A 10,935-nucleotide genomic window follows, 5' to 3' on the forward strand; every position below is an offset into this window, starting at 1 on the left:
AAGAGGTCTTTTTTACTAAGTCATTCATCATATAAAGAGGGCATTTACCTAAATGTTCTTGAATCGTAAGTCCTTGACTTGGACCTTTAATTACACTGGCCTTGTGACCTAAATGTCCTTAGTTTTAAAGTCCTTTCTTAGGTTTGACCTCGGAAGCCTTGAATTGGCTTGCCTTGAGGGGCTTCCCTCGACTAGATCTGTTATAAATATGCAATATAACTTTGAAAAATGTTGTTTTATCATTTATTATGGATTACTACGTATAAAAGATAAATTTCTAATATTACAAAAAACACAGTAAGAAAATCAAAATAAGAATAGTTTGTACATATATGTGTATGTATATATATACATGTATGTGTGTGTGTATATATATTGCATATATATAAAAATCTTACTATCATTTATATATCACAAGAAATTTTTTCTCTTTTTAATCAAAATTTAAATTGCTTTTTTATTCAAAATGTTTTTTTAAATTTACTGAATATATCTGAAAGTTAATTGTTAAATAATTTTATAAACAATTTTTTTAAAACCAATCATAAATCGTTATTTAAAATGAAGCGATTGCCTTCTGAATTCTTTCCATAGTAAATGAAGTGACATTTTCCAAATGAACTTCTGTGATTACCTTCTCGCTCTTCAGAAGAAGGGAGTGCAGTGTATGCATATTTTTCTAGGGAATCTTCTATGTGCTCATATCCCTAAATAAAGTAATAAAAAATAACAATATTCTAACTTATAAAAGCTGCTAATTAAATAACCCACTGAACATTCCTCTACTCAACGATTACAACTGCAAATAAAAAAAAAGGATGAAAATGTTGTTGAAAGGATGTTCATACATTCAAAGGGTTAAAAAAAAAAAAAAAAACCAACTTATGATAAAATGACTCACAGGATCATTTTTGCAAGATTTTACATTCATAAAACCTCCAACTCGTTTTGCTTCTTTTCTTTCAAATGGAGTTATTGGAGAGGAATCAAGAAACTTTAAAGTCGGAAGATTATGCAAAACAAAATACCTAGAAACAGAAAAAATATAAAACATCCTAATGTAAATATCAATATATAAGTGCTAAAAATCTTTATAATACGGTTTTCTTGGATGATTCTTCATTTAGACCATTTAAAATTTAACAACAGGAAAAGTTTCAATCACACCTGTATCTTAAATAATCATCATCATCTTTGTCTGTGTGGCTCAGTGGTGTAGGACATGCTTCATTCCCAAGTAAAGAAAGATAAGATATTTTAGGTAAGCTGAAAGATATTTTTTTCAAAAGACCTTCCAAATTTTTTATCTAAACAAAAAAATTTAAGCGCTTGATTTCTTTAGTATAATATTTAAATTTTTGAAAATTACGATTTGTTTGCCACATTTTTATGTTGCTAGATTCTCTACTTCATTCATGTTTTATTGTGATGAAAAGAGATAATAACCAAATAAATGGCTTTAATAACAAACTTATTTTTAAGAAAATATTTCAGAAAGAAAAAAAGGAAATTTTGTAAAAAATGTAAACAAATATTAACTTAAAAGCTACAAAAATTTGAGTAGCAGAAAACAACATTAAATCTAAGAATTTTAAGAGTAGAAGACAAGGCTAAATCTAAAACACTAACCATGTGCTTAAAAAACTATTTTTTGTTTAGTAAGTATTGTCTCAATCATGACAAAAATCTTGAAAAATTGGTCTAGTTGAATTATATTGATTGGTAAATTTACCACAGTAAATTTGCTAGACCAAACAAGTTCAGTAATGCAATTAAAATGGAAAGAAGCTTAACACAAAAAAGTATAAGTGAAAAATTTGATAATAAGTATGTACTACAAAATAGGCACATACCAAGTTTTTATTGATGGTTAAAGTTTCCAGGTGTTCAAACCTTGGCAATTCCATATCATCTGAGAGTTGATTGTTATCTAATATTAGCTCTTTTAACTCAGTAAAACCAACCAAGCCTTTTAAACTTCTATTAACAAAAAAAAAAAAAAAGAAAAAGAGTTGAATGTTGAGTTATTTATTTACTTTACCTTTTTGTATTTAATTTTTTTGTAAAAACTCTTATTCTGTGTTATCATTTTTTTTTTTTTGTTTCTTTTCATGACATAGCAGGCAATAATAAAATAACTGGACATTTTTAAACTAAATGCATTTATGAACATGGAAATTTTTAAGTCATAATACTTGTAGCCTTTTTTTTCTTGAGAATTCAATAAAACAAAATTAAAGTTATAAATTAAGCAAATATGAAATTATACAAATGTGAAAGGGTTAAAATAAGTAACGCAAGTCAAAAGCTTTTATGTGACTGCGTGTACAGCTTCTATTTTTAAAATAAGTCATATGGAAAAATTTTTGCACAATTATTTTGAAGCAGAGAAGACTCAAAAGAAGATTATAAAGATAAAAACCATGTTTGACGTGATCATAGTGGTATTTATTAAAGATAGCTCAGAAATTTGTGAAAATTTGTCTTTTGTGTCAAAAATAATGAAAAAGAAAAATACAGATATAAAATGTAGAAAGAAAAAGATGCCCAAAAGAACTAAAGAACAAAAGTTGAAAATAAGAACCATAAGTGGTCTTGATTGTAAATTTAAAGAATTTGAATGGGCTGTTAATGATAAATCTTATTTCACTTTTAAGTATGATTAATGGAAACAATTTCTACTCTAGTAATCTATTCTTTAACTCTGGGAAGTGTAAAATATAGCCTAACTGGAAGTTTTTGAAAAGATAGCTCATTTGGATATCTTTCTTGCCTCAAATATTTTCAAGCCACATTAAAATATATATAAAAATAAAATCTTAGCTAAAAGTTCCTTTCATCAAAGCACATCAATCTGATGGTCAATACATGTTCTCAATCTATTTCTTTTCAATTAAAATTTAAAGGAATTTTTTACTAAGGCTTTTTTTGTTATCACAGATTTTTCTTCTTTGAGATTTTAGGAAGTTAGAAAAAATAGTTGAAAAAAGCTGCAGTACTTAGGTTACTTGAGTTATGCAATTGAGTTCATTACTTTAATTTTTTAACAATACTTATTCATTTTTTTACTGCTAATCTTTTCCAATTTCAAGTACATTTACGACCAAGAAAGTATGTTTTCAAAAATGTATTTAAACATTTACATCAATGCAGGTAAAAAAAGCCTTTTTTTTGAAAAGGTTTATGTTTTAAATGATTAAAAAACCATTGTGTAGTGTTTTATTTTCCTTAATTATCATGGATCTTAACAACCTCATTCTGAAGATTTTTAAGTGCACCAGTTGCAGCCTACAAAAACTGTGAAAACTCATGCATATAAAACTAACACAAGGGTAAAACTGACACAAAAGTTTTAAGGTTCAAATTTTACTCAAAATTTGAAAACTTTCTTTATTAATCAATTTTTTAAAAGACCTGTTGCTAAATAAATTTTCATTCTTTTTTGTTTTATGTTAAAAAAATGTTTTTAACTAAAAAGCATTACTAATTTATTAAATTAGCACTAAAAACTCAACGTCATATTTTTTTATTGCAAGTCTTATTTACTATTGTAAAATTCAAAAATGTAATATCATAAATAAAATTAAGTTAGCCCCTTCAGTCTATCTTCATATACTAATTTGTCTTTTATTTACTTTCAATTTCACCATGGTCACACTAAAAAGAGTGAAACCTTAAAAAAAAAAATAAATAAAGCTTGAAACTGGAGATTTGGATAATAACATTAGTAGAGGTAACATTCACAGTTACTATTTCGCCCTTTTCAATTTCAAAAATAGTTATAAAAAAATATAACTAGAATTTAGCTTACCACGAGATAGCATGAGAGGGTGGTTGTTATTGAACCACCATTACCCCATTCCACAGTGTATAGTTGTATACTTCCCATAGTTTTGAAACTTTAAGGTATTTATAATATCTTAAAATGTGAAATTTAATTACTGCTTAAAAAACTGTTTATTTGAAGTGACTCTTGTAATAGCTTTACAACCTATATCTGAAATAATCTAATAAAAAATCTTCTTTTGTGCAATCACAATATACAGTGGTTTTCTTTTAAAAAAAAGATGCATTAAGGTTTTTTAGCTTATACTTATTTTAAGTACCATAAAATAAAAACAAAAGAAGATATAATTTTTATTTTCCACAGATATATATTTTTTAAAATCTTGCATCAGGTTGCACCATACTAGTCACACAATTATAAATAATTAAAAAGTTATCAAACATGATAAAATTAATAAAAAAGCTTTGAGTAACCGAAATTGCTGCAACAACAATAAACATGAGCATTATATATATTTTTTAATATTATCTATTTTGAATTGATTTAACAAGGTGGTTGCAAATTTTCCTTAAAACACTTCTCTGTTTAACTCTTATTTTAGGGATTAAAACACTTCTCTGAATATCTAATAACTAATACCTAATATCTAATAACTAATATCTAATAACTCTTGTTTTAGGGATTTATATTCAAAACTTACTAAGGGATTTTATTCAAAACCAAATTAATTCTTTGTCTGCCCCAAATAGAATTGATTGGATTAAAATCTGGTGATAGAGTCAGCCAGGGCATTAAATCTATTTCATTTTCTTCCATCCAAGCTTTGAGTGGGTAAACTGTCTGGGCAGGAGCCATATCTTGTTAAAATGGCCAACAATTGTGTTGATCAATGAGCATTACTGCTATAACTGTGTTGGTTGATTTTAACTGTATAAATATTACATATAATTAATCCATTTGAGAAGTCTTTTAAATACCAATGCTCCTATGCCACCTTGCACCCTGGGTATGACATGTGTGCCACCTGTTATTTTATATTTTTTCAGAGTATCTCTAATCTACTTGCTATTTCTCTGCTACTGATCCTGAAGCCATCTTTCATACCTATTATCTCCCACTTTGTTATTTTGTTTACTGCTTTTTAAGTCATTTCTATTTGATCTTTTAGACCTTCTCAAAATCTCAACAAAAAAAAATCTTAAATGTGACCTGGTCATCATTAACAATTTTATATAACCTTTTGATAAAACTTACATCAATTAATAAAACAGTTGTAAATAACAGCTGGTTAGAGAAGAAAATAGAATAGAAATTTATTTTTAAAAAATCTGTTGTATTTTTTTTGCTGATAAGACTTGCTACTTGTTATTTAACATTAGTTGCAGAAAAATATTTTTACTTGTCATGCAAAAAATGTCTCTATCATGCTTTTTCTTAAAAAACCAAAAGAGCTTGTCAGTGGCGGCTCGTCTATAGGGGCCATAGGGGCCCGGCCCCACTTATATTTATTTAAGATAAAGTATTTGGTAATGTAATTATGTATTTATATATATATAAATATGCAACTATTAGCCTAAACTATTTGCAGACAGGTTTTATAAAAATAAATAGTTCTAAGTTAGTTCTAATTTTAAACTATATTAATTTATAAGTAATGTTTATTTGCAATTTATTCAAAGTATTGTAGCGTTGTTTTAATTCATTCCCAATAACGGCTGGGCCGATTTTTACTGGCCCTATTTATTTTGTTTGTAGTAATATTATTTTTGATGCGCGCGCAGAATTTGTTGTGCTTTCGATGGGACGAAAAAACGCACCGCAGGGCCTCATTGAACTGGCCCTTGAAGAAAAGAACCTTAAAAACATCGCTAAGTTCAAAAATTTGCGATATTTTTCGGTTAATATTTGCTGGCCCCACCAAAGTTTAATGTCACCGGCCGCCACTGGAGCTTGTACACATTGGTATTTATCATGCAATCAAAAAAATAGTCAGCAAGGTTGAAAGGGCAAAACGTGCAAAAGAAGTTACTTTGAATGGCTGATTTATTCCATATTAATACTAAAATGATCTTAGATTAAAGTTCATTGCTTTAAGAGTTAAAAAATCTAAGTTATTGGGGATGCAAACTTATTTTAATCTCATAAAGTAAAACTTGGAAAAATAGATGCGCCAGCTTTACCACAAAATATCTTACATCATTGTACAAAAAAAGCAAAATAAGTTTTTCAAACATGCTTCATACCTAATTTTGTTGAAACTCAAATCAATTCTATTTATATGCTTTCCATACTTTGTCAACAACCAAGGAGGAATGCACTCAACATTTTGACCAACAAATGATATCTGATGTCATAATAAAAGTATTACAGGTTGTGAAGCTCACATCTTGCAAGATTTTATTATTTTAAACTTTAAAAATATTACAGTAATAAATTTCTAAAATATTACAGTATACAGTAACAATCCTATAAAATCTGATCAAAATTCTTTTATGTTTTTATAAGATCTTATTTGATCTTATCATAAAAAAGCCTTAAAGAATTTAAAAGACTATTCAAAGATTATCAGAGCTATTTATTCTGTTCTAACCTAAACCATATCATACACACTCACTCACACATGCATGCACACATAAAACAAACAAAAAAAACAACAATGGTGAGTCAGATCATTTTAAATTTCAACCAATGGCTTGTGGGGCACCATCTCTGATTTTCCTGATTTTTACATATCATTATCTACATTAAGTAAATAGGTTACACTTGCAATTTCAGAGTTCCAAGTGCAGCAGTTTAGAAATTATAGCCTTATTAATACTCTCAGGTGGCACCTCTTGATTTCTCAAATGGTAAAAAGAGACAAATTTAAAGCCTTATACCTTTTTTGAACTTTCAACAAGTGACTCATTTTTTCTAAAACTATTTTCTGGATATTTCTGTTTTGTAAATAGTGAATTTTATTAGCTTGCATCATATTAGAAAAAAACTATAACCTCCTTCACTTTGGAAAACTTCTGAAAAAATGGCAAAATGAAGTTAACTGTAGTATTTTTCTATTCATCAACAAATCCTTACATGTTAATTTTCTGATTAGCTACTATTCTCTGCAACAAATGGGCAAAATGTAAGCTATTATAAGTCATTTCTTAAAAAAAGAAAGATATGGTTGGTTGTTATCTTCCTGATCTGATCTTTATACTGTCTGTGTTTGTATTGATCATTAAAATCCAAATCTTATGGCTGTAGCTGTGTGTTTCATGAGTGTGAGAAGTATCCTGGAAAGGAGAAAATTGAAAAAAGTTAAATGAACTGTTAGGGGATTCAGCAATTTAAATAATTTATAAGCAATGTTTAAAGACTGATAGATGTTCCTTAGAAACAAAAGTTAAATGTCCTGATGAGTTTTCTAGAAGAGTTAACAGACAAGTTATATAAACTCACAAAACATCATTATATCAGCAAATCCAAGACATGATTTTTAAAGCAGCTCAAAGAAAACTTGAAGCCAAATGAATGTATTATGCAAATGGATTTTGCTGAAAATTTTTTTATTTATTATACAAGATGAAGTTCAATCATCACATTCATCCAAAACTCAAGCAACTCTCCATCCATTTGTCATATATGTGCAATCTTTAAATAGAAACCAATCACCAGAAAGCAAATGTTATTGTGTTATATCTGACTATCCTATTCACAATACTGAGGTTGTCTTCAGTTATGTTACCAAAATCATACCAATTATTTAACTGACGGTTCAAGCAACCGGTATAAATATAGGTAAGTTAAATTTTATACCACAATATTATGAAAATATTTTCATTAATAATTACCTATTCTAACCAAACTGTTTTCAGCTCTTGAAATGATGTTTTTCAAATTTGAGACAAAATTGATAATCGTTAACTGAATATTTATGCTTTTTCTTATTGTATTTTAAGTCTAATTTGAAAAACCTGTGTTTTCATGAAAAAGACTAAGGTCTAAAAGCAGATTGGTATTTTTTTGGGACTGTACATGGAAAAAGTGCATGTGATGGAATAGGTGATGCAGTGAAAAAATATTCATAACCTATCCATTCAAAGACCTATTGGGAATCAAATTCTGATGCTGAGCAACATGTTTTTAGTTGCTAAAGAAAAATTTAAAAACATTAGATATATAGCATTTTATTGTCAAAATGTACATTTGGGTTGTGATTTTTTTCAAACAATTTCCCAATTAAAAAGTTATAATTTTGTTTGCTATAAAATGTTTTGCTATAAAATTTTTTTTTAAAGAAAATGAAGCATCATATACAATTGCTTTCAATTATCAACTAAACTATTATGTATTATCATTATTAAGGGAGTTTACAAGAAGTTTGAAAAAAAAGATAACTTTGTTTTTGACGTTAATAAAAATGCTGGACTAAAAATGGTTTTTATAGAAACTATATAAAATTTTGTAAAACAAACTACAAATAGTTGGTTACATTCCTCACATGGGACAGGAGGCAGGTTGGAAGGGCAATGGTTTCCAATAACGCTATTCATATCTGACAATTGAAAAATAGGGTTATTTAAAAATAAAAAAAATTATGAAATTAAAAAATAGGAACAACTGATATATATATATATATATATATATATATATATATATATATATATATATATATATATATATATATATATATATAAATCTAGTTCTAGAAAAAATGAATCACGTAATGAAAGTGAGAAAAAAGTTATAAGGCTTTAAATTTGTCTCTTAAATATTCGAGAAATCGGGGGGTGCCACCCAAGAGTGTTAATATCAAATCGGTTGAAATGTAATGATCTGGTGTTAATTTATAATAAGTTAATAGAAAAGAATACTTTTGTAAAGTCTCTATTGAATAGTGCAGCTGTATCCTTCAATTAGTTTTTCTTCCTACCACCATCCAGTAAAATATTTAAGAAAAAGAGAGTACATTAGGTAGCAACTGCTACCAAATATACATTTCTTTATTCAAATATATTCAATTTTGTTTTTTTCAGCGAACCTATGTTAAAATTAATTTTTTTCATATTAATGAAAACTGTTTATAGATTTAGAGTATATACTATATTTATATACATACACTTCCATCAGAAAAAATTTGCTCTGCATTTTCTTCTTGGCAAAGACCATCCATACAATCCATATCAATTTTATCTAAAATTGAAACATTATTTAAAGTTTTACAATTAGATCAGATAATATATATATATGTATGTATGTTTGTATGTATGTATGTATGTATGTATGTATGTATGTATGTATGTATGTATGTATGTATGTATGTATGTATGTATGTATGTATGTATGTATATGTATACCTACCTTTTACAGCTCAACCTATCCAAAAAGAATGTAAGAGAGAACATGTAAAAGTAAAGAATGCTTAGATATATTGATATTGATTGATTAGACATCTTGTAAATATATCCCAAGGGTTTTATTCATGTTTTGTCTATTTATTTATTCATTGAAAATTAAAAGTTTTTGTAATAAACTTAATCACACTAAGGTGACCATTTCTGCTCCTTTCGAGAGGAGGATCTTCCTTTTGTAAGTTTTGTTCTCCTTAGAAAAGCCTAAGCATAGTTAAAATATAAGACGTTACAAATGTTTTTATTTATATTTTATATTGTTGCTTTAACTTCATTGAATAAAAGTTGGTCACCTTAACACACACATATAATAAGTTATAAAAGATTCAGCCAGTGAAACTTCACTTTAGACTATTATCAAGAAGTATTTCCTTAATCTGATTGTTTCCGCCAATGATTCTTTTAAATTTGCAACTTGTCTTGTATTAGTTTTAACACTTATCTACCAATAGAAGCATCATTGATAATTAATATACACCAGAAAATGCATTAAAATAAAAAAAAGTTTATATTTAACTTTTATCTTTAACCCTAAATGTTTTTGATTCTTTTTAGTTTTTGAAAATTAAGTTACACAATTCCAAAATGAATTGGGAATCGGGTCACGTAAAAGTTCTTTCACTTTTAGTTGTCGATATGCGTGATTTTTTAAATTCTTTTTAAGATATTCTTATCGATAAATCAACCGCAAATATTTAGGTTCATTAATTAGTTTATAGCAACTAAAAGTAAAAGTCAGCAAAGTTGATACAAATTTATGAATAATTATAAAAGCATTACATAACAATTTTCATGAAAAACTCTAAATTTAAAAACTTGTTTTCTCAATTGTAATCACAAAAGAGATAGTAAACTAGACAATAACATCTTCCAAGGATCTATTAATTTTTGATGATTTAAAATCGTTAGTAATCGAAATATTATAAAAATTCTTCGTGCCTTAAAATAAGCAAACATTAGTAATATTATCCACTAGCTAACTTGTGTTATAATACGTTTTAGATAATTTTTAAAGAAAGGCAACTTTTGAATGAAAGGTAAAACTTAAAGATAGTTTCTTTAACCTCTCCTAACTAAGGTCACTAGAAAAAAAAACTCAGGTTGTGCACATACAGAAAATTCCTATCCAAATAGTGCTGAAAGGAGAGTGACGTCATTGCTGGATTGAAAGGATATGGTATAAAAATATATCGTGGTCGTTCAAAATGACAAACAAATAAAAACAAGTAAGAAACATAAATTAAATTACCATGTTAAACATGAATTGAATTTAAATAAGACAAAAAATTAAATAAAATCAAGTAAAACAAAACTTTAAATATGATCTACTAATAATGATTACGACACATGTTTTTTATTTCTTTTGTTATTTCGATTCATTTTCTTTTTTGCTTTACCTTGAATATTGATGTTTTTAATTCTCATGATAATTCTCAGACGTGAATTTTTGATAAATATTTTTGAATTTACAGATGGAAATTCAGATTATAAGTCATCACACAAATCTTTTATTAAAATATTTTGATGAGAAATGTGATTCCCATGAATGAAATGTCATCTTAATTGCTTAATTAAATTTTCTTATCGTAAAAACTTTCAGCGTATTTTTCTATTTGTATATTTTTGTCATCAAACCTTTCAGTGTAATACTCTACATCTTGTATTTCATGATTTGGAGTACAAATATCATGGATTTCATTCCTTTGGTAACAAAACTTCATTGATTAGGTAACAAAATTTCATTTGGTAACAAGA

General features: G+C 27.0%; 1 protein-coding gene and 1 pseudogene across 1 annotated transcript; one reads left to right on the plus strand and one right to left on the minus strand.

Moving 5' to 3' along the window:
* Positions 1 to 229: 229 nt before the first annotated feature.
* LOC145189192 (leucine-rich melanocyte differentiation-associated protein-like) lies at positions 230 to 9,723 on the minus strand. Its single transcript, XM_090087090.1, has 7 exons — positions 9,474 to 9,723; positions 8,889 to 8,962; positions 6,031 to 6,131; positions 1,854 to 1,980; positions 1,168 to 1,307; positions 902 to 1,028; positions 230 to 707 (listed from the first exon to the last, which is right to left on the minus strand). The coding sequence occupies exons 2-7, from the start codon at positions 8,949 to 8,951 to the stop codon at positions 543 to 545; spliced, it is 723 nt and encodes a 240-aa protein (XP_089943216.1). The 5' UTR covers positions 8,952 to 8,962; positions 9,474 to 9,723; the 3' UTR covers positions 230 to 542.
* Positions 6,901 to 7,571, plus strand: LOC149888779 (uncharacterized; annotated as a pseudogene).
* Positions 9,724 to 10,935: the final 1,212 nt, after the last annotated feature.

Source organism: Hydra viridissima, unplaced genomic scaffold (genome assembly GCF_058129835.1).
Source record: "Hydra viridissima isolate aposymbiotic clone 2 unplaced genomic scaffold, HvirCarnegie_v1 scaffold_5, whole genome shotgun sequence".
NCBI lineage: Eukaryota > Metazoa > Cnidaria > Hydrozoa > Anthoathecata > Hydridae > Hydra > Hydra viridissima.